Here is a 24650-nt window from a genome sequence, read left to right as displayed (position 1 = left end):
AGGTCTTTTTTTTTTAAATTTTTCATTTTTTTTAAGATTTATTTATCCATTTATGATAGAGAGAGAGAGAGAGAGAGAGAGAGAGAGAGAGAGAGAGAGAGAGAGAGAGAGAGGCAGAGACACAGGCAGAGGAACAAGCAAGCTCCATGCCGGGAGCCCGACGCGGGACTCGATCCCGGGACTCCAGGATCGCGCCCTGGGCCAAAGGCAGGTGCCAAGCCGCTGAGCCACCCAGGGATCCCCGGTACCAGGTCTTATGTAGAACATTTGCAAATTGTTTTACACTAATTATTTCACTTAATGCTCAGAAAAAAAACTTAGAAACAATTTAAACATTCTAATTTTTGTTTCAAAAGTAGGCTCCATGCCCATGTACAGCCCAACACAGAGCTCAAACTCATGACCCTGAGATCAAGACCTGAGCTGAGATCAAGACCTGAGCTGAGATCAAGAGTCAGATGCTTAACTGACTGAGCCACCCAGGTGCCCCCCTCACCTTTTTTTCCTAATTTAAACCAGTGAAGAAGAGGATCCAGAGAGCTCACATAGTTTTGCATTCTACCACATGCTACCACTGAGATACAGACGTAGGGATGTTAACAGTTCTACAAATAATAAGTCTTGGTTTATAATTTTCTACTGGGAGAGAAATGATCTCAATCACACCAGGGCTTTGACAATTTGCTATAGTCAATAGATGACTTTGAATATTAACCAACATTTACAGAACATTTTTTACGTATGAGGCACTGTGTTCAACAGTGACCATGTTAAAGCAAGAAATAGACTAAAGAAGATATAATCTCTGACCTCACAGAACCTAAATTTGGGTTGGATGTCTAAGACCTCTATAAAGATAAAAACAGCTACACACTTGTAGACATTTGTAAGATTTCAAAATATATTAACATGTGGGTAATTTGTTCTTTTTAAGATTTTATTTATTTATTCATGAGAGAGAGAGAGAGAGAGGCAGAGACACAGGCAGAGGGAGAAGCAGGCTTCATGCAGGAAGCCTGACACGGGACTTGATCCCAGGACTCCAGGATCACGCCCTGGGTTGAAGGCGGCGCTAAACCACTGAGCCACCCAGGGATCCCAACATGCTGCTAATTTGTTTCTCTACCCCAATTTCTCTTTCACTGTGGACAACAGAAGAACACATTAACTAGGGAAGGAGAGGGAAAAATATGATGATTATAAGGGCCTAGCTGAGGTGGGATATTATGCTTTTATTGTGGAATTATTAAGCTAAGTAGCTGCTTACTCTTCTCAAGTAGCACTCAGCAGCAAAGATGTAGTTGAAATTATGTAAATTGGGACTGATTCAGGGATAGATATTTCTAGGCCAGAGTGACACAGAAATAACAGAATAAAAGAATCTGAGATATAAGCAAGACACCAAATGACATAACAAAGCCAAAGAAAGTGGACTTTTGCCACTAAGGTTTTGTGTATAAAAGAAAGGAGATATCTAAACATAGGTTTGGAGAAGACCAATTTGGTTATGGACTACAGAAACAACTAGAAGGGGGAAAACTAAGTCCAAGGAACCTGGTCAAATAGATAAAGCTGTGGGACATAAAAAGAAATAATGGGGGGGGGGGCGAGTTCCCAGCAGTTCCCTGAAGGCATCACTGATAAGATCTAGTACTGACCAAGTAAACTACATGAAAGAGGGGTTGAATAATATTTGAAGATTTTAAGATAGAGAAAAATGATTTAAAATTAAAAATATGGGGTGCCTAGTGGCTCAATCAATTAGGCGTCTGACTCTCAATTTCGATTTCAGCTCAGGTCATGATCTCAGGGTTTTGAGATTGAGCCCTGTGTTGGGCTCTGTGCTGGCCATTGAGCCTGCTTAGGATTTTCTCTCTCCCTCTTCCATTGCCACTCCCCCTCTTAAACAAACAAAATAGCTTCCACACAGCAAAAAACAACAACCAGCCAACACAACTAAAGACAGCCTATTGAATGGGAGAAGATATTTGCAAATGACATATCCAGTAAAGGGTTAGTATCCAAAATATACAAAGAACGTGTGTAACCCAATACCAAACAAATAATCTGATTAAAAAATGGATAGAAGACAGGTACAGACATTTCTCCAAAGATATATAAACACATGAAAAGATGCTCAACATAACTCATCATCAGGAAAATTCAAATCAAAACCGCAATGAGCTATCACCTCACACCTATTAGGAGGGCTAAGATAAAAAAAAAAGTCAAAGAAATAACAAGTGTTGGTGGGGATGTGGAGAAAAAGAAACACTTGCACTGTTGATAGGAATGCAAACTGGTGCAGCCACTATGGAAAACTTTATGAAAGTTTCTCAAGAAATTAAAAACAGTACTACTCTATGATCAGTAATCATACTACACTGGGTATTTACCCCAAAATATGAAAACATTAAATTTGAACGGATATATATACCCTTATGTTTACTGCAGCATTCTTTACAAGAGCCAAATTACAGAGGCAGGCCAAGTATCCACAAACAGATGAGTAGACAAAGAAGATGTGACATATATATACACAATGGAATATTATTTAGGCATAAAAAAAGAATGAAATCTTGACATTTGCAACAACATGGATGGAGCTAGAGTACACTGCTAAGCAAAATAAGCCAGTCAGAGAAAGACAAATACCATATGAGTTCACTCAAGTGTCATTTAAGAAACAAAACAAACAATGGGAAAAAAGAAGAAAGACAAAGAGAAAAGAGACTCTTAACCATAGAGAACAAACAGATGGTTACCAGAGGGGAGGTGGGTGGGGGGCTCAATGAAATAGGTGATGGGGATTAAGGAGTGTACTTGTGATGAGCACCAGGTGTTGTATGGAAGTGTTGGATCACTATATTGTATACCCAAAATTAATATAACACTATATGTTAACTACACTGTAATTAAATTGAAATAAATGAAATAAAAAAACTCATAAAAGTGAGAGTAAAATGTGGCTAGCTAGGGCATGGGGGTGAGAGAATGGGAAAGATGCTGTTTAAGTGTACAAACTTGCAACTAGTCTACAAATAGGTACTGGAGTAATGAGCAGAGCAGTGATTATAAACAATAATATATTACAATTACCAAACTTGGTAAGAGTCTATATCTTAATTGTTCCAACCAAAATAAAGATATGATTATCATACAATGTGACAGAGGTGCTATGGATACAATGATAATCATATTACACTATATAAAATGTATCAAGTTAATATGTTCTATATCTTAAATTTACACATTAGCTATATTTCAGTTAAAAAAAAAGAGAAGAAAACTTGACTGGAGGGAAGAGAAATTCTAATTTGAGACCTTCACTTAAGTAATAACAGAGCATCCAAGTAAAGATGCCATAATATAATTCTGAAAAATCAAAAACCAGGTAATAGTTGGAAAAGTTGTTTAAAGAGAAAATGGCTGGGGCGCCTGGATGACTCAGTGGTTGACAGTCTGCCTTTGGCTCAGGTCGAGATCCTGGGGTCCTGGGATCGAGTCCCACATCAGGCCCCCTGCACAGAGCCTGTTTCTCCCTCTATCTCTCTGTGTCTTTCATGAATAAATAAATTTTAAAAAGAGAGAGAAAGAGACAGAGAGAGATGGCTTTTGGGGGACCTCGCTGGCTCAGCTGGAGAAGCATGTAACTCCTGAACTCAGGGTTCTGAGCTCAAACCCCATGCTGCATGTGCAGACTGCTTAAAAAAAATAAAATCTTAAAAAAAAAAAAAAAAAGCGAATGGCCTTTAAAGCAAAGAGCTAGACTTATCATGGTGACTTTGTAACATATATAAATGTGGAATCACTAGGTTATATACCTGAAGCAAACATAAAAATTTTATGTCAACTACACTTAAAAAAAAAGAAAGACACTAAATGGCCAAAGTTAAGGGTACAGATACAACTGAGAGAGAAAGAGAATAAAATGGCCCTGAGGGCCAAAATGTAATCCATCAGGTATGTAATCATTTAGAAGGGGGAAGAAAAAATACACTAAAAGAACTGAAGAGCATGAGAAGAGAAGGAACTAGAGCACTCTACAAATGAAAACTGTGGTAGAAAAGACAAACATTTAGATCAGTGAAATGAGAGCTTTTTTTTTTTTTTAATTTTTATTTATTTATGATAGTCACACAGAATGAGAGAGAGAGGCAGAGACATAGGCAGAGGGAGAAGCAGGCTCCATGCACCAGGAGCCCGACGTGGGATTCGATCCCGGGTCTCCAGGATCGTGCCCTGGGCCAAAGGCAGGCGCCAAACCGCTGCGCCACCCAGGGATCCCGAAATGAGAGCTTTTTAAAAAAATTATTAAAAAAAATTTTTTTAAACTTAAAAAAAAAGTAAACTTGAAGCTCCAACTCACAACCCTGAAATCAAGGGTCACATCCTCTTCCAGTGAGCCAGCCAAGTTCCCCAAGTGAGTATTTTCATGGATAGACAGTGTTATACAAGCTTAAACTCAAGTAATCTAAGGCAAGGCAGGCTTCCATAAAATGAAACTTAAACTGCAACCGAATGGCAGTAAGTTCACAGAAGAGATAAAGTGACGGTAAAGTCCTACAGGGGAGAGATGGGAACAGAGAGGGGAGCCAGAGTCATTGGTGTGGAGAACTGGTGGTGGGGACCTTGGGTAGATTGAAAAGTAAACTGCAAAAGAGAAAAGGGAAAAGAACAAAAACTCATTCACAGAGCACACGTTGTTGTCAACATCCTTTTCAGGAAGTGTCAACTTGCTGTCAAATTTAATCTATCTTTTCTACAGACTTTTGGGTAGTAATTTAGGCCTCTGAACTTAAAATAAATGTTTCTTTGAATCCTTCTGATTCCTTTACTGCTGGTGACTACGGCTCTACCAATGAATATAGGACTCTTTGACCAAAGCCTCCTTGGGGCTCCTGTTAGGAAGGCTCACTCACCTTGAGAGCTGCTGCATGGTGGGACATAGTTCTGCCTACCCGCTTATCACTGCTGTACTGCTGGATGTCTGCAATCCACTCCTCACACTGTGCCATGATCTCAACTCTCTTCAAGTAAAAATGTTTGTGTATAACCTTCAGAATAAAACAACCAAGGGAACAAAATGGGTTCAGGTCAGAATTTAGAAGACAAAATAAGTGGCATTACAAAGAAATGAAATTTAAAAGACAATTGCAATCATTTTGTCTCCACAAAACTCAATTTAGTGAATTTTACATTAACAAGGAAGAATCAGGCTAATGATATCAGAAGACATGTGTTGAAATGCCCAGATCTACAGCAACCAGACATTCAAACAGCTAATCATATCACAGAAAGGATAAAGACATATATAATGCAATACCAAGGTAAGCACTGTAAATAAATAGCCGGGAGAAAATAATTAGGAAAGTATTGTCAAATTTTCTACCTTTAAAACAGAACTCTACAAAAATACCTAAATAAAGACATTACAAATGTCAAAGATATTGATACAGAAAGAAGAACAGAGCCATAAAAAAAGGCACTATTATTACTTTCTTAATTTTATCTTCTGGTTAATTTATAGTTAAGATTGTATTTTATAAATAGATAGGGGGGATCCCTGGGTGGCGCAGCGGTTTGGCGCCTGCCTTTGGCCCAGGGCGCGATCCTGGAGACCCAGGATCGAATCCCACGTCGGGCTCCCGGTGCATGGAGCCTGCTTCTCCCTCTGCCTGTGTCTCTGCCTCTCTCTCTCATTCTGTGTGACTATCATAAATAAATAAATAAATAAATAAATAAATAAATAAATAAATAAATAAAGTGTTTATTTGAGAGAGGGAACAAGTTGGATTGTATTTTATAAAGTTAACTTGTCTTGTTTATTTATTTGAGAGAGAGCAAGCTTGCATACAAGTGGATGTTTGTGGGGGATGGGGGAGGTGTAGAGGGAGAAGGGGAGAGAGACTCTTAAGCAGGCTCCAGGCTCAGTGCATAGCCCCACATGGGACTGTATCTCACAACCCTGAGATGGAAACCAAGAGTTAGAGGCTTAAATGACCGAGCCACCCAGGCACTCCAAAGTTAACCTTCCTGGTAGTCATTGTGGTTTGCATATGGAATTTTTAAAAATTCTCTTGGAAAAGTCAGAATTTCTTCCTGTGTAATAAGCAGTAGGAGTCTACTGACAAATTTAAGTGAGAAATTAGACCAATTTGGAAATATTGTAACAGTTAAAAAATACTATTCTGGGGGTGCCTGGGTGGCTCAGTCCATTAAGCATCTACTTTTAACTCAGGTCCCTGGGATGGAGCTTCGCATCAGGCTCCCTACTCAGAGGGGAGCCTGCTTCTCCCTCTCCCTCTGCCACTCCCCTTGCTTGTGCTCTTTCTCTTGTTCTTTCAAATAAATGAAATCTTTTTTTAAAAGATTTTATTTATTTATTCATGAGAGACACACGGAGAGAGGCAGAGACATAGGCAGAGGGAGGAGAAACAGGCTCCATGCAGGGAGCCCGATGTGGGACTTGATCCTGGGTCTCCAGGACCATGCCCTGAGCGAAAAGCATTCAACCGCTGAGCCACCCAGGCATCCCTAAATAAATGAAATCTTAAAAAAAAAATACTATTCTATATCCTAGGTGAACCATTATATTCCAAGAAGCTTATCTTCCCTAAAAATGGGCAGTAATACCTACAAAGTATTATTAGGAAAAATTGGGAAGGGATGTAAAACAGCAGTAAGGTCCTATTATTACATTTAACAATTGCCGCATTTGATGCCTATGGGGACACAAAAGTAAGGCATAACCTGACACGAAGAACCACAACAACCACAGAACCAGATAGGTGAGCACACCAAAAAAGATAGTTAAAAAACAAAAAGTATGGAATTGTTGAATCACTATATTGTACACCTGAAACTATTAACACTGTATGTTAACTATACTAGAATTAAAATGAAATGAAATAAGATAAAGAAAAAACAAAGAAAAGCAAAAACAAGACCAAAAACCCCCTGGGAATTCAGGGTCACATGTGATTGGGAAAATCAGGAAAGCATTCATGACAGGGGTGCCCCTTGAGAGCTAGGTGAGCTAGGTTCTAAGAAAGAAAAATGATCGCTTCAAATTAAACTTATCTGCTTTTTATAAAAGTCACCCCCCAACTGTGAGTTCCTTATGTTAACAGTTTTTCTTCCAGAAAAAAATGTTTATGTATGAACCAACAAATTATACATCAACTGAGTATAAATACTTACATGCTTCTTTCAATACATTTTAAAAGTGAAGTTCAACATATACAGAAAAGTACACAAATCACATGTACAAGTGGATGCATTTTCCCACAGTGCACACCAATGTAATCTCTACTCAGATGAGAAACAGAACATTATCAAGTATGCCAGAAGTCCCCTTTGTGCCACCTCTCATCGATAATTCTCATCCATAGGTATACACTACCCTAACTTCCTTTTTTTCTTTAAAAAAATTTTTTTGAAGGTGTGGGGGGAGATAGAGAGAGAGAGAGAGAGAGAGAGAGAGAGAGAATCTCAAGCAGACTCCCCACTGAGCACGGGGACTGACTCAGGGCTTGGTCTCACAATGCTGAGATTATGATGACCTGAGTTGAAATCAAGAGTTGGATGCTTAACTGACTGAGTCACCCAGGTGTCTCTCTATTCTGACTTCTTTAAGCATGTTAGTTCACTCATTTCTAAACTTTTTATAAAAAGAATCATGAAAATGAAAATTACTCTTTTATGCCTGGCTTCTTATACTTATGCTTCTTTTTTTTTTTTTAAGATTTTATTTATTTATGTGAGAGAGAAAGAGAGAGAGAGGGTGAGAGTGAGAGCAAGGATGAGCAGAGGGGAGGGGCAGAGGGAGAAGCAGAAGCAGACTCCCTGCTGAGCAGGGAGCCCGATGTGGGACTCGATCCCAGGACCCTGGGATCATGACCTGAACTGAAGGCAGGTGCTTCACCCGCTGAGCCACCCAGGCGCCCTATACTTATGCTTCTTATGTCTATTGATTTTGTTGATAGGCAAGTGAACGGTTTCTAGTTTTTGACAGTTATGAATAATGTTATGAACATTCTCTATACTCAATATGTACCAAATTTCTATGAAGCACATACCAAGTAGTGGAACTGCTAGTCATTCAGCGTATATTGAGCTGATCAGATCCTGCCAAGAGTTTTCCAAAGAGGCTATACTGATTTATATTCCTGTCAGAAGTGCATCAGAGTTCCAGTTGCTGCACATCCTAACATCCAGTATCAAAAGCCTTTAAATTCCTAGAATGCTGAAGAATAAGAAGACAGGGGCTAGACAAGGTAGGGCTTTGTAGGCCATGGTAAGGACTTTGGGTTTTTTCTTCATATAATGGTAAGTCAGTGGAGTGAGATGATGAGATTAAGTGTGGAGAATCTCTGTAGAGGGACAAAACTGGAAGCAGGAAAACCAGTGAGGAAACTACTTTAACGGTCCAAGTAAGAGGTAATGGTGGCTTGAAATAGGTCAGTCATGGTAAAGATGGTTTTAACCACCGGTTTTGATTATGTTTTGAAGAGTGGAGCCCAACAGGATTTGTCATTACACTGAATGTGTTATGTTAGGAAAAGAATCAAGTCACAGGTGGTAAAAGTTTAGGGCTTATATTATGGTGCTTTTACTGAGAGAGAGAAGGAAGGAAGAATCAAGAGTCCAGTTTTGGGACGCCTGGGTGGCTCAGCAGTTGAGCACCTGCCTTAGGCCCAGGGCCTGATCCTGGAGTCCCGGGATCGAGTCCCACACAGGGCTCTCTGTACAGAGCCTGCTTCTCTCTTTCCCTATATCTATCTCTGCGTCTCTTTTGGTCTCTCTCATGAATAAATAAATAAAATCTTAAAAAAAAAAGAGTCCAGTTTTAGTGTTAAAATAACTTTAGTACAATCTAGTAGACTTATCAAGTAGTTTATATATCTGGATTCACTCTTTGAATCTTAAGGTTAAAAGAAGGTCAGTTTCTGCCCTTGAAAAACTTGTATTCTCCTTTCATAGCATGAATTTCTTCAGTGCGCTTGAGTTCTGAGTACCTTAGCGTAGTGCCTAAGAACAGCTGACATTCAATATGGGTGCAAAATGAATTACTTAAAATAAGTAACTCAAGCTTGAAAAGGGGCAGAATACACTCCAGAGCACAAAGAAATACTTGTTTGTATTTCCAGTAATATGAAGAAAAGTGATTTCCCATAGCATTTCAAGGTAAATTTCAAGCCTTTGTGAAAATAAAAATCCAACTTTATCATTCAAAGTGTGAATTCATTTAGTAATAACAAAAATGAAAGAAGAAATTATCTTTTTGCATTCTTTCAAAGTATACTCATCATTGCTATTTGATAAGGAGGATTTCAGGTACAATGCTACACAGTAGCCACACATAACTGCTTAGTTAGCTTAAAAATCAATTTGCTGGCAGATAACATGCCAATTTTTCCTCTAAAATGTTGAGTGTCTAGTACAATTTAAGAAACTGATGATGAAGAGAAGCAATTTTTAAAAAGAAACATGTTTCACAATACAGTTAAAGTAAGATGTGATAAAGTAGTTTGATACCACGGATGAAGAATACAATCATATTTTAGGAAGATTGTGGAGAGACAACTAACCACAGGAACAGTCCCTTTTCAGGATGTGGTGAAATAAAAAGTACTTGTGAATATGAAGACAGGTTTCAGAAACTTACTAAGCCCAACTTTATCCTAAAGGAAAGAAGATGTCTTTTCGATATTCACACATGGATATTAGTTTAAGGAAAAAATTTCTATCTGCAAGACAAATGTAGAAAGTACCTTTACCTCTAATAAAAAAGAGTTATTTTTATGAGGACTATTTTAATAAGATAGACAGTTTGCTAGTAGAATGCTAACTGTTAAAAATAAGAAATTTAAAAATTGTCCCCAAATATAGTCAGATGCCTTTTAGGAAGTAGGGGGTTTTAAAATTCGCTTCTATTTATATTATTACTTATCTTTTATGATTAAAAAGTATAGTTTAGTATACCACAGATTGTCTAAATATAGTCAAGTACAATACTAACAAACTATATTCTATAATGTCTTTAATAAAGTGTTTCATTAATTTTATTGAACATACCTCTTTAAAGCATGGTGAAGGGTTTCTGATTTGTTCTAGCATTGCCCACTTAACCGTTGCTTGTCTAATGTTTCCATCGTATTCTCGAGAACTCTGTGTGCCACTGGGAGTGCCTCTAGACCGTTCATATCCTGGTTCATTAAAATAAGGCTCAGCTACTAATATAAGGGACTGAACAGACACCAACACCTGAGGAACAAAGAAATAAAGACAAGCCATAATGGGACATTTTTATTACTAGGAAACCGTATCTTTTAATATGTTCTCCATATATTTTTATCACCATAAGATGGGTGTTAATCATTAGGACACTGAAATACTGTATTATTAAAAGTAAAATTAAAATAGGTACAGTAGACTCATATAGTATTTGTATATTTTATGTTCTTGAATCCTTGAAAAAAATAAAGATATTTCTTGAAACTGCTTAAAAAAACCCCATTTGTTTATAAACATCCTACACCAATTTAAAAATTATTGTGCTTGCACTGCCCTGATTCTCAAAAAGCATAATGCTAACCATGCACTCTTAATATTCACTTGTAAGAAAAAAACTAGGCATGAGGCAATCTTTATTTTTACTCCAAGGAAAATACTTTTTAAAAGGTATCTCGTATTTGCCTTTTTTTTAAAAAAAAAAGATTTATTTATTTATTTTAGAGAGACATTACAAGTGTGAGGGGCCAAGGGAGAGGGAGAGAGAATCTCAAGCTGACTGCACTGAGTGTAGAGTCCAATGTGGGGTTTGATCTTACAACGCTGAGATCATGAACTGAGCTGAAATGAAGATTCAGCTGCTTAGCCAACTGCTCCACTCAGGTGCTCGTGCATTTTAAAACATATACCACTTTGGAAGTACACAAATGCTTCTTTATTTTTTTTTTTCAGTGAACTCAACAATATAGGAGCCATAATGTTTACTTTATGGAATTTTCTGGAGCATTGGATTATCTGACTTGTTCAGTCATTTTATTTCATGGCACACTTTACTGTAGCCATAAACTGGGAATGAAAAAACAGTACATTAATAAATCTCTGAAAAGAAAAAATTTCTCTTTTTTAAAAGGACTTGATTTTTAATATTAAAAGTTATCTAGCTCTGAGAACAATGTATAATATGTAAGTCAGAGACCACAGTAGACAGAATAACTTAACCCTTCACAACTTTTTTCGGTCATCTGTAAAATGAAGATAGCACCTACATAAAAATTGGCTGTGAGAATTAAATAAACTTTTGTGGCAGCAAAGTAGTAGTGCTCACTAAATAAATTTAATTAATACACAGTAGCTACTCTTTCTTTCAGTAAAAATCAAAGCATGCATCCAGAAGACAGTAAAATACAAAACAAAATTATTTCTACTCTGAAAATAAAAGTCTTTTTACCCTATGTAACAGATGCCTGCAAAAAAGCGGTCAGCATGAGTTCCATTTTGATCAACGAAACTTAAAAGTACTACCTGGATCAAACAAAAAAATACTGTTTATCATAGCTACATCTGCCTAAAATGTTTTCTCAGAACATGAACAGACATTGAATTGGTAATTAACTGGAAAACATTTGCTACATAACATAGTATGTTGTATATATAGCTATACTTAAGTTAATAATAAACAGTTATATTTTCATTCTGTAATGGAGGGTCACTAACTCCTAGTCAATCCTCTGATCCTTTAACAAAGTCATGAGTTACAGACCTTTATTCATGGGCTAAATTTACAGTCCCTCTCCTCTTTAGTTTTATATTAGCATCCACAAAAGTGCAAGAAGTTTCCATTGTAATTAGTTCAGAACTGACCAAATAAAAAACCATGTACCAGCTTCCTTTTACTATCTGTGTCAAAACAAAAAAATTAACCCTGTTGTGTGGTCTTCTACCAGGCCATTTAAGTAGTCAGCAGTAAGTCTCCTACAATTTTATACATTCATTTGGTCACTATACTCCTACCACTATCCATTCTTGTGACTTATTTTTTAGAATATACACTGATTTTATATATGCCTCCCTCTGCCCCACATCATTTAAGAGTTATTAAACTTTTGATTTCCTGTATTTTCATGTTGCATCTAAAATTTTATTATAGATATTTCAAGCATAGGAAAGTAGAGTTTATAATCCAAAATATTAACTTGCAACAAGAAATTACATTTTAAGAAATAATAACATCTTTGGTGTAAAGGAAACAATTAGTAAAATGCTTTTAGCCTTTTAAAATAGTTAAGTACCTGACTCTGGAAAACTATGTGTTTAATGAGGAGGACTATAAAACAGTGAATGATTTCCATAACTTTCCATTTTAAGAAAAAAAGATATAAAATATATATAAAAATATGAATATATGTATATAATATAAATAAGACTTTTGATTTTAAATTGTGCTAATAGTTAAGACTATTATTACTATGTTACTGCTGGATATAAGACCTATGGCCTAAGAATACAATATGTGATATTTTTATACAAATAACCATGATTCTTTAAGAATCTCACTACAGAGAAACCAAGCAATTCTATTAAAGCTTGCCACTGTTCAAAATAGTTTGGAGTTGTTTTAAACTTTTTTTTTTAATGATAGTCACACAGAGAGATAGAGAGGCAGAGACACAGGCAGAGGGAGAAGCAGGCTCCATGCACCGGGAGCCCGATGTAGGATTCGATCCCGGGTCTCCAGGATCGCGCCCTGGGCCAAAGGCAGGCGCTAAACTGCTGCGCCACCCAGGGATCCCCTGGCGTTGTTTTAAATTGTATATAACCTTCAAAAAATTTCTGTGGAATACTTTCATTCTGGCAAAAGTGCTTTTATTTATTTATTTTTAAAAGGATTTTATTTTATTTATTCATGAGAGACAGAGAGACAGAGAGACAGAGAGAGAGAGAGAGAGAGAGAGAGAGAGAGAGGCAGAGACACAGGCAGAAGGAGAAGCAGGCTCCATGTAGGAAGTCTGACATGGGACTCAATCCTGGGTCTCCAGGATCACGCCCTGGGGTGAAGGCAGTGCTAAAACACTGAGCCACCTGGGCTGCCCTAAAGTGCTTTTATCCTTTGTGCCCATGTGATAAATAAAAAGGCAAAACAACAGTGGCCCCCAAAATATAACCAAGAAGAAATTAAATAATTTTCCCTGAGCCTCTCTAGTCTGCCCCTGAAGAAAGTATCCAACAGAGGATAAAGAGCAATGTGTTCCTGCCTACATGCATGTTTCTTGTATAATGTTAATAAAACCTCACAAAAGATTAATATTTCTAAATAATACAGATGCAAAAATCCTCAGTATATATATCCAGTAATATATAAAAAGAATTAGGGATCCCTGGGTGGCGCAGCGGTTTGGTGCCTGCCTTCAGCCCAGGGCGCGATCCTGGAGCCCCGGGATCGAATCCCATGTCGGGCTCCCGGTGCATGGAGCCTGCTTCTCCCTCTGCCTATGTCTCTGCCTCTCTCTCTCTCTCTCTCTCTCTCTCTCTCTGTGACTATCATAAATAAATAAAATTAAAAAAAAAAAGAATTATATGCCAAGAGACCAAGTGGATTTATCCCAGAATGCAAGGCTTGTCTAACATCCAAAAATTAATATAATACATTGTATTAATAAACTAAAGAAACAAAAATAGTAGAATCATTTCAACAGATGCAGAGAAAGCATCTGACGAAATCTAACATCCATTCATAATAAAAATACTCAACAAACCAGGAGTAAAGAGGTATGTGCTCCACATGAAGAGAATTTGTGAAAAACTCACAGATAATATGATCTCAATGGAGAAAGACTGAAAGTCTTCCCCCTAAGATCTGGAGGAAGACAAGGCTATTCACTTTTTCCACAGAAAAGAGAGCACCTACTTGCTCCTGCCCAAGTCAATTTGCAACAGATCTGAAAACCTAGATTCAGGAAACTATCTAAAATAAAGAGAATATCATATAGTTGCTGTATAATTTATAAAACTAAAAAAATTATAAGTAAAATATTTAGTCAATAATGGAGTCACAGTTCAATTATAGTATATGAACTCAAAAAGATTATTAATAGCAATTAGAAATTATAAAAATACAACTCGGAAAAATGGATATGCTCTGATATTAAGTGAACAGAAGTGTACAAATGATATATCTACTATGTTAATTCTCGCTCTGTGAACTATATATATGACAAGAAAACCCCTAAAAGAAATGTATAGAAAGGATAATTTTTATGTATGGGTACTTAAGTTTCCAAACTTGTAAGATTTATACCCTTGAGCTTAAGTTATTTGACAAGATTTTCTGTATATATTAGGTATAAGGCAATATAAAACCTAAAAATCAAATCAAATTTTAAACTAAGAAACCTTGAAAATTAATTATAAATTTATTTCAAAAATTATATAAATTCGGGATCCCTGGGTGGTGCAGCGGTTTGGCGCCTGCCTTTGGCCCAGGGATCCTGGAGACCCGGGATCGAGTCCCGCGTCGGGCTCCCGGTGCATGGAGCCTGCTTCTCCCTCTGCCTATGTCTCTGCCTCTCTCTCTCTCTGTGACTATCATAAAAAAAAAAAATTATATAAATTCAACAAAAACTTCAATTCTCAGCTAACTCTATTTACTTCATGAAAAACAGAATATCTCTGAATTTCCTTTTGTAGTAAAACTCATCATAAGCTTAGTCTGACAAGAGTAATACATATAAAAAATATTTCAAAGTTTTTGGACTAGAATCAAATAATCATTTCTAAAATGTAGTAGTAGCTACTTGGGAGGAATATTCTAGTAACTGTAAGAAAACAGTTCTCTGCATGAATCATGTAACTTCTTTTTTCTTGGTCTAGACATTAACAAAAAGGGAAAAATTATTGGTACTATTTTCTTAGTTCATGAGGATGCTGCAAAGCCTTTTCAGAAAACCAAAAAAGTGACATCCGAAAGAATTTTCTTTTTTCTTTTCTTTTCTTTTTACCTTCCTTTCCTTCCTTTCCTGTATGTATATATGTATTTATTTATTTGCTAGAGAGAGAGAGAACGCACACACAAGCAAGAGCAGCAGGCAGGGGGAGAGGGAGAAGCAGACTCCCTGTAGAGGCAGAAGCCCAATGCAGGACTCCATCCAGGGACCCTGGGATCACGACCTGAGTTGAAGGCCTAACTGACTGAGCCACCCAGGCACTCCTTAAACACTAAACTTTAACTGTGAGTTTGAACTACTATGAGCAATAATGATTTATTTCTGCTTCCTCAATAAACAAGGAAAAAAGTTAATTCATATTATTAACATGCTTACCTATCTCTTTGCTGAGACTCTGAATTAAGTTAAAGCATCAACAAAAAGCATTCGATGGGATATTATATAACATATTATGTGCTAAGGGATATGTGGAAATTAATTTCCAAAATTTAAGACTATGAAATGTGTGTGTCAAATGCTCTGCAAAATAAGAACTACAAATCCCAAGTTTTATGACTTTTAGGACAGTGCTTCAGAGCCTCAGATGAGTCCCATTATTAACGAGATTACAGAAAAATCATATTATGTGTAGAAGAAAATGTACTACTAGTAGTTTATTAAATTCTACTCACATGAGTTGAAGCCCGGTAGTGACTGGGAGATAGGAGAAAATTATCAGTCTTACGTTATCTTTTTGCACCATAGCATAAGGGCAACTTAGGAATTTTTTAAATATTTATTTATTTATTTATTTATTTATTTATTTATTTATTTATTTGGATTTTTTTTTAAACATAATTTTGAAAAGTGCAACTTTCATCTTATGTCTTAAGATTCTAAATTTCAGACGAGACTCCACTGTATTAACTGCTCACCTATAAGCTATTCAGAATAGCTTTTTTTGGTTTACTATGTTTATTCTTGGTCACCAAAATAAATTTTTAAAAACATAGATAGTTCTTTATTTTTTAAGTAAAACTCAGAGAAATGTGTTTACTTGCAAAAAGCTTGAGGTCTGAGGATTCCACTTCTCTTCTGGTCTTCCATGCCACGTATTTAAGATACTTAAACACACCTGAGGAAGAAGAGAAGAAAGCATAAACAGAACTGAGTGCTTTTTAAAAGCAAACTGTTGCAACTAGAAGCAAAAATGAAATGCTATCACGTCAGAGTATCTGTTTTATGTACCCCAACAAAACACTAAGAGTCAATAAGAACAAGTTGGCATCTTCAGATGTGATCCAAGATCTGTATGGCATTATAATTCCTTCATAATGAAAAATGAATCAGTAACTATTACATGTTAATACAAAGAATGTATTTTTTAATGAAAAATAACTCTTTGCCAAACCAAAAAAAAGTTTCAGGAGGAAAAGTAGTACCATTTTACATTAAAAAGACTGCCCTTGGGGCACCTGGGTGACTCAGTCCATTAAGCGTCTGCCTTGGACTCAGGTCATAATATCAGGGTCCTGGGATGGAGCCTTAAGTCAAGCTCCCTGCTCAGTGGGGAGTCTGGTTCTCCCTCTGCCCATCCCTGCAGCTTGTGCCCTCTCTCCCTCTCTCTCTCAAATAAATAAATAAAATCTTAAAAAAAATCTCTCTCAAATTTTTTTAAGTTTTCAAAATGGATATGGCTTAATAGAAGAAATCTTGATTTCCCTATCTGCCTCTATATTCAATTGTTACAACATATTGTTTTGGTTGAAGTATACAGATAAAACCTAGCTTCACATAAACATGAAGTTGGAAGGGGAGGACCCCATCAGCCTCCTGAAAAGCCCTTGAGGATCTTCTGGGTTCCTCAGAACAAACTTTACAACCCAGATAGATACTTGTTCACTCAGACAGCAAGAATGAACTCAAACTATCTGCCAAAGAGAGGTCAAGAGGTCATTCTGGAAAAAACAGAACTGGGGACATTTTATCTATATTTGTAAACTAATAATTTCATATAATAGGCAACTGATTTGGAAAATAAGTGGTCCTTAATAAAGCAGAGAAGTCCATCTCCTTGCTATTCTTGCGATTACTCTGTGACTGAAATAATGCAAAATACACTAATTCATTTAGGATATAGTTGTATTAATAATTTTTTTTAAAGTGAAATGCTTTTTTTAAATTTTTTTAATTTTTATTTTTTATGATAGGCACACAGTGAGAGAGAGAGGCAGAGACATAGGCAGAGGGAGAAGCAGGCTCCACGCACCAGGAGCCCGACGTGGGACTCGATCCCGGGTCTCCAGGATCGCGCCCTGGGCCAAAGGCAGGCGCCAAACCGCAGCGCCACCCAGGGATCCCCAGTTGTATTAATAATTTAAAAAGACTTATATCTGAATAGCTCTGTATATTATTATTTAAGGTACTGTCAGACATTTGATTTTTAGAGCATTCCTGTGACTATGAAGGCAGGTATTCTTACCTCTATCTATAGATCTAGAATCCAAGGTTAAATGTTACCAGTGTACAATACAGCAAAGACTATATAATTCGGGATATTCAACTCTCAGGCCCTTATCTGCTTCCCTATACCATTAAGTCTGTTTTTGTTTTGTTTTGTTTTTAGAGAGAGGGAGAGAGAGAGAATGTTAAGCTGGCTCCACTCCCAGTGTGGAAGCTAAATCAGGGTTTAATCTCATGACCCTGATCATGATCTGAGCAGAAATCAAGAGTTGGATGGATGCTTAACTGAGCTACCCAAGTGCCCCTATACCATTACGTCTTAAGGAAGTAATTTCTTAAGTAAACTTTAATATTTTACACTTAAATTCTATTCAGATTCTAGTCTCTCTCTTGAGTAAAGCCAACATTGCCATATCTTCTTTTCAGTTCAGTCAAAAAATACCTATTCTTCGCTCTTCCACTAAAGTAAGGTTTATTTATCTCTGGTTAAATCTCCTGCAATAAACTCACAAAACAAATCCCAGTCTTATGATTTAAGTTTATGATGAAGACAAAAACAAGGGAAAACTTAATCTACCTTTAATAAACCAGATCAACTTCAAAAACTTGCTTCTCTCATATCATCAAAGAAGTGTCTCCTTGTGAAGTCTATAAATTTTTTCTGACCATCTAGTCATTTTTATTTTTTTATTTTTTTTTTTAATTTTTATTTATTTATGATAGTCACACACAGAGAGAGAGAGAGAGGCAGAGACACAGGCAGAGGGAGAAGCAGGCTCCATGCACCGGGAGCCCGACGTGGGATTCGATCCCGGGTCTCCAGGATCGCGCCCTGGGCCAAAGGCAGGCGCCAAACCGCTGCGCCACCCAGGGATCCCTCTAGTCATTTTTAAACATGAAATACTTCCAGCATGGAATTCACTGCTGTAATTCCATCAAGTTACCCAAAATTACTTTGAAAAGTGATGATTGTTCTTTTAAATCTAGTTTTAAAAGTTTTACTGCCGTATGAAATGCTTTTTATTATACCTCTTTGTCAACTTCCCTTTTAGATAGAATGCATCTTCCTTTTTTTTTAGAATGCATCTTCCTATTTGTAAGAAAATATAAAACATCTCAACAAAATTGTCAAAAATAAGTTTGCAATTATATGTATCATGAAAAACATGGATAGCTACGAAAGCAAAAAAAAGTGATGATACGCAAAAAAGGAATACAGAGTTGACAAGACCATGCTTTTGCCATTCAACTATCCTGAAGTACTTGTGAAAAGATAACTGGAATTGGAGATACAGAAAGTAAAAAAAGGTGAGAGGCAAAGACAGACACTTGGCTCTACTACCTCCTGAGTGAAGAAAGCTCTCAACTGGCCAAGGAATATGTTGAGTAATTTAGTCCCTCAGTAACTTCTTAAGACTCTAAGTACGTCTCAACACTGTTGTTTCTCTGCCTTTTTTGGTTCCTTCTCTCTCTCATTCCTCAGGCTAATCTTTGCATATAGGAAAGAGAAGCACGAAGAAAGCCACGTAACTCTCAGAAAGAGATAACCAAAAGAAAGTTTTTGTTTAAATTACAAAGAACCTTTGGTTTCAACACTTTGGCATTAGAAACAAAAGGCCAAAATTACATTACCTTGCCATCATTATAAAGGTTTGGATTGAATCGCACACTATGACCACCAGTTGTCTCTAGATTCACAAGAGGGGGTGAACTGGGATAATCTTGAGGAAAATATACGTCGAACTCAAAGCAGCCATTTGCATAAGGGGTGTCCGCTGGACCAGTTATCAGAACCTAGTATGCATATACAAATACACAAAAGTCCATGTCACTATTCCTAAACACTGCTTGCTATTTAGAAAAACACAATCCAACATGAAATAAGAACAACCTTCTTATATCCTATATACATTTCCACCAGAGTGTGTTAAAGATGAGGTTAAAAGTTAAAAATAACATGAGTAGGAAATGGTGTTAGATTAGGATTAAAGTTATTTAGTTCTGGTGAAAATGGGCTATTAAAAGAAAGATGGCATAACATCTTATGCCTTTTAATATTAAATCAAATACCTTTTAATATTAAGTTACTATTTTTCTGAGAGCTTTCCTTCATGATATTTCCTATAGTATTCAACAATTTGAAATTTTGCACATACTCATTATCACATCCACAAGGTAGGAGGGTAATTTTCTGCAATACATCTTCAGATAAGTTAATATTTTGAGAAGTAACTTAGTTTTAAGTATTTTTCTTTGGGATAATGAGACAAGTAGATAACAAGAATAAAAGTTCTCATGTAACAATTTATGATAAAAAAAAAAAGGTTTTGAGAGAACAGTAGGTGTTTCCCATAGGGTTATTAGTAGTCTAAAAAAAAGCAGAGAACCCAAAAGTGAGTATCAAAATTATTTAATGAATTTTGTTTAAGTCAATGATACTAATTGTGCAAGGCATGAGCAGCAAAGCCTCTGGTACTGAATAGCTGTGTGAAGGCAAGTGGCACTAGACAATCGGTGACAATTCTGATTTATGGTTGGGGACTCCATGTTGGGATTTTTTTATTTAGGTACATCATAAGGTTTAACAGAGACACAGGCACAAGTCTGAACTTATGTGGTCCATTTAGTGATACAATACTTCCAGAAGCAATCATTCTATAAGTGGCTATTGTTTGTAACAAGGAAAAGGTAAGAGTGTGGTCAAATAGGCAGTCTATGAGATTTCTACTAAGAAATTATCCAAAAGAGCAAAACAAAGAAGTAAGCAGGCAAAAAAGCAAAATAGGTCTTCAAATCAATGTGTCAATAGTTACAGCTGTGTATCTAAGAAGACAGACTATGGAACCCAGAATTAAATAACAAATGTAAAAAATGGTTTGTCACCATTCCTGTCCCTGTCACGTGTCAAATCTTTCTAATTTTCTTGCTGTAGCAATCACTTAGAATTAAGGCCAGGTCACCACAGTGTTAAAACATAAAGGTGCAGTTATTTATTACTGTACTACCATTACTAATTCACAGTTGTTATGGTTCTGTAAATATATGAATTTCCTAGAAAAGGAAAGAAAAAAAAAGGATAATCTTGAAGACTAACAGTATAAGACACAAGACAAATATCTTAGGTGACAAGGAAGAAATCTTAACACTTTCATCTACTGACCAACATTAAATCCTTTGATACTAAGCTCTTAAAACTACAGACTGCATACAGCCTTTACTCAAGAAAGGTATTTTGGTATTTTCTTCTGAACTGTTATTTTGAAGAGCAGTCTCAGACACATACTCTAACATTAAAAAAAGGACTCTTTTCATGAATGTCCAAAATGGTCAACAGAATTTTTATTAAAATTCATGTTATTGTTAGTGCTCTGTAAGAATATTTGAATAATGACATCAGCTAGAGAGACAAGAGAAGCAGTTGTATGTTCTACCTTCATAATGTCAAGTCGTTCCTCATCACAGCGCACAAACACACTGGAAGAGGATGAAAGAGGCAGTGAGGTTGACAGTGTCACAGCTTCCTGGGCAAGGCGGCGGGCTCGGGCGGCACTGTTTGCATCATTTGCATTTTTCACCTGAGACATGTAGTGGTAATTTACTTTAAAACCCAACTTCCCATCTTCATCCTCAGAAACCATCTCAAATGTATCTAAAAGAAGAAGAAAAGAACACTGAAAAAAAAAAAGCACTAGGAATGGAGGATAGTTTTTATACTAACAACAATCGCAAATAAATCTCTAGCCCTTCTTCCACCCCACATGGAGAGGACTGAAGCATGGACGGGGAGTGCCGTCAGTGAGACTATTAACAGTGATGTATGGTGACAGATGGCAGCTGTCACATTTGTGGGGAGCACAGCAGAAGATCCAGAGATCATGAGTCACTGCTGTACACCTGAAATTAGTGGAACACTGTGTGTCAACCATACGCAAATCAAAAAAATTTTAAAACCCCACAAAATGCAGAAGACTGTGAAAAAACAGGAACTATGCATGTTTATGTCACACCTACTGTTGAATGGATGGACTACGTAATGGAAGCAAAAGCAAGAAATGACTGTTTTTTAAAGACTTTATTTTTAAGTAATCTCTACACCCAACATGGGGCCTGAACTCACAACCCTGAGATCAAGAGTATGCTCTATGGACTGAGCCAGGCAGGCATCCCAAGGAAATGATTTTTGTGTACAATGTGAACACACTGATAGGTTATATCAAGTAGCTATGACAATGTAAAGCAGAAGACAATTATTCTTAATATGAGTGGTATATAATATTTTTGCCAAAATAATTCAGAATACTAAATGGCAAAAAGCATTATTACATTTCAATTTTAAGACAAGAATAGGTAGTTATATATTTCCACTGATTCTGGAATCAGAAAACAAACGTCCTAGGCTGAAGCTTACTCTTTCGTTACTTTTGGAATTTAAGTTAATGGAATAAAAAGAGGATTATTAGGGTAATCTTTTAAGTACTTTGAGAAAATATAATGGGCTAATTCTTAACCATCTATTGAGACGGATTTAGAAAAGACTTAAAGTTATTCTTTACTTAAAAACTCTGTATACAATAGAAAGAAAAAAATAGATGTGAACTTCATTTCTAGTTCAGATTATTCCACCCTAACCAGTTAGTTACAACAAAGAGATTTATATAAATTTAACACTAAATCAAAACGACATACAAGAAGAAATACTGTCATTAGAAGCAACAGTAACTTTTTATCTTATGTTCATATAATTCTAAATATCTGGAAAAATTTTAGTCTTTTATTATAATTATCATTAATGCACTGAATCTCCCCAAGATATTTTTTTTAATTTTTTTAAAATTTATTTAGGATAGTCACACACACACACACACAGAGAGAGAGGCAGAGACACAGGCAGAGGGAGAAGCAGGCTCCATGCACCAGGAGCCCGACGCGGGATCCGATCCTGGGCCTCCAGGATCGCGCCCTCGGCCAAAGGCAGGCGCTAAACCGCTGCGCCACCCAGGGATCCCTCCCCAAGATCTTAATAAGTACAAAGTTCTATGCTAGACTGTTTGGGTTAAATGATAAATAGGAAACTAAATCTGGGGATGCCCTGAGCCGAAGGGAGACGCTCAACTGCTGAGCCACCCAAGGATCCCAATTCTAGTGTTTATTAAACATAATGGTCATAACCTCTCAATGTCTGGCACAATTATCCAAAAACATGAATTCCTTGGCAAAACTTACATTCTTTCTGAATAACAGCATATGTACTTCACCTCAATTCTTCCAATCTTAAAATGGTGAACAAGACCTTTCAAAGCTCTGCCTGAGTGCTTTATCATTTTCAGATATATTACTGCATGTGATTTTTATTGCAAACTTAGGAGGTAGGGTAGAGCAAAAGTTAAATGATTTATATGAAAGTTTCAAAGGCAGTATGACAAAAATCTATATATTTTTACTCTTGCTTTAATGTTCTTTTTCATATAGCCCAATTCTTTTGGCTGGTTCTCAAGGGTGGAAAAGAGGCACAGACAGTAACAGTTACTAATGGTCATCAGAATTTTGAATTCTGTGTTTATTTATAGGCTAGCACCTTACGGCAGAGATTGATAGGCTCTTTACTTCAGTCTTTACTTGTCAAGAGTTTTAGAATTGGAAAGGCTACAAGTAAACTCTATGTAACTATGTTTTCCAAAGGCAAATCTCTTGGAATTCTAAAATGGTAACAGTAACAGACTTAGTCCGAAATCCTAGGTCTTAGCTACTTTTACGCCAGGATATACAGCAATGGAGACTTCTTAAAGTCACTTACTGCCTGTTTGTCAAACATTTGATTTTGTTTTTTTCCCCTAGGTTTCTAAAGAATCATGATTTCCAAATATAACTAAAATATAGATATAAATTCAGAGATAAAAAGATGGTAAACATTTTTGCATGTGTGCACATATATATCAATATATATGCAGTGCAGGAGCACACAAATACATATGATATAACTCAGGGTGCAAGCAAATTTTTAAATCTTTAATTTACTAGGATACATTTCAGTAGCAGTGTTACACAATGTGAAATGAGATCTCAAGAAATGAAGATTAAAATTTCAACTTACCAAACTGTAATTTCTTCATAACAGCCACATATTTTTCTTCAAGTGATTTCAATACTGATAAAGGTTTGGGTTTCATAGCCACCTTCTTTGAATATTCACCTAGTTTTTTTTCTGTTATTTGATATTTCAAGATAAATAACATAAACATACATTATGAAAGATTAAAACAAAAAACAATTAACTTCTAGAGTTCAAACTTTGAATTCCAAAAAGTTACCCAACTCTTTATAATTATCTTCCTATTGTTACCATTTAAGAATAAAAGATTTCTTTTTATTTCATAAATGTAACTAATAGGCTTAAACCCTCACCAACTTCAAACCTTAAATTCTTAAAATGTTAGTTTTATCTAATCACGCAAAACAGCTGAAATAAAATATATAATACAGATTTATTTATATATCCTATAGATAAGATATGAAAATACTAATTTAAATTCTCACATTGTCTTAATGTATTCTTTCCTATCCAATAGGAGGGCATTTTTCAATTTCATGACTATCAATAGGAAGGAAAAGAAATTGATCATGCATGCTGTCAGCCTACCAAATCTAGTCTTAATAATCATATATAATAGAAATAAATATTTTAAAATTAGATACTATTCATGATTAATTTGAAAACCTAACAACCAATTTTTAGGTAAAGGTACTTGCTTTGAAACCATTAGCAGAGAGGAAAAAGAGGCAGTTTAAAGTAAACATCTCTGGAACAAAAGAAAAGCAGCACAAAAGCAGCAGTACTGTACCTTGATTGGCCTGCCGCAAACTGGTAGTGGCTGCATGGACGATCTCGGCAGTCTTCTGGATGTCTGGTACCAGCAGTGTCAGTCCTTCTGGTTCTTGATCAGATGCATCTGGTTTTACTCCTGTTTTAACATTTTCCCTTTTAGATCTGAATTTTTTTTTAATATGGAAAGAAATGCAAGGAAAATTAAGATTTTAGGATTGAAATATAAGTACCTCCATAAATCAAAATGTGGTTAAAAAAATCAAAAGGATAGTATGTATTTCATTTGACACATATATGATATATAGCTGAAAGTAGTTTAAACTAGACTCGTTGCTTTTGAAGTCATACAATAATGCATAGTATAATTAAATTTTGGGTGGGTTTTCTCTTCATATGCAAAAATAAATAAAAATAAGAAATAAACATTG

At 36.1% G+C, this 24650-nt stretch overlaps 1 protein-coding gene across 9 annotated transcripts in view; it reads right to left on the bottom strand.

Annotated features, from left to right (window-relative positions):
- BIRC6 (baculoviral IAP repeat containing 6) overlaps positions 1 to 24650 on the bottom strand; it is a 227110-nt gene that overhangs the window by 1728 nt on the left and 200732 nt on the right. For 8 of the 9 annotated variants that reach the window (XM_055327045.1, XM_055327046.1, XM_055327047.1 and 5 more), the window contains 7 exons: positions 24239 to 24384; positions 23491 to 23601; positions 20831 to 21048; positions 19032 to 19193; positions 15994 to 16071; positions 10081 to 10269; positions 4923 to 5057 (listed from right to left, as the gene is read on the bottom strand). In XM_055327045.1, the coding sequence (XP_055183020.1) occupies positions 4923 to 5057; positions 10081 to 10269; positions 15994 to 16071; positions 19032 to 19193; positions 20831 to 21048; positions 23491 to 23601; positions 24239 to 24384 (1039 nt within the window). Of the gene's footprint in view, positions 1 to 4922; positions 5058 to 10080; positions 10270 to 15993; positions 16072 to 19031; positions 19194 to 20830; positions 21049 to 23490; positions 23602 to 24238; positions 24385 to 24650 lie in introns of those variants that run through there. The other variant, XR_008664705.1, reaches the window with a different exon arrangement.

This window comes from Nyctereutes procyonoides, unplaced genomic scaffold, assembly GCF_905146905.1.
Source record: "Nyctereutes procyonoides isolate TBG_1078 unplaced genomic scaffold, NYPRO_anot_genome, whole genome shotgun sequence".
Lineage (NCBI taxonomy): Eukaryota > Metazoa > Chordata > Mammalia > Carnivora > Canidae > Nyctereutes > Nyctereutes procyonoides.
The sequence above is the reverse complement of the archived record's forward strand: the minus strand, read 5'-3'. Positions and strand labels throughout refer to the sequence as shown.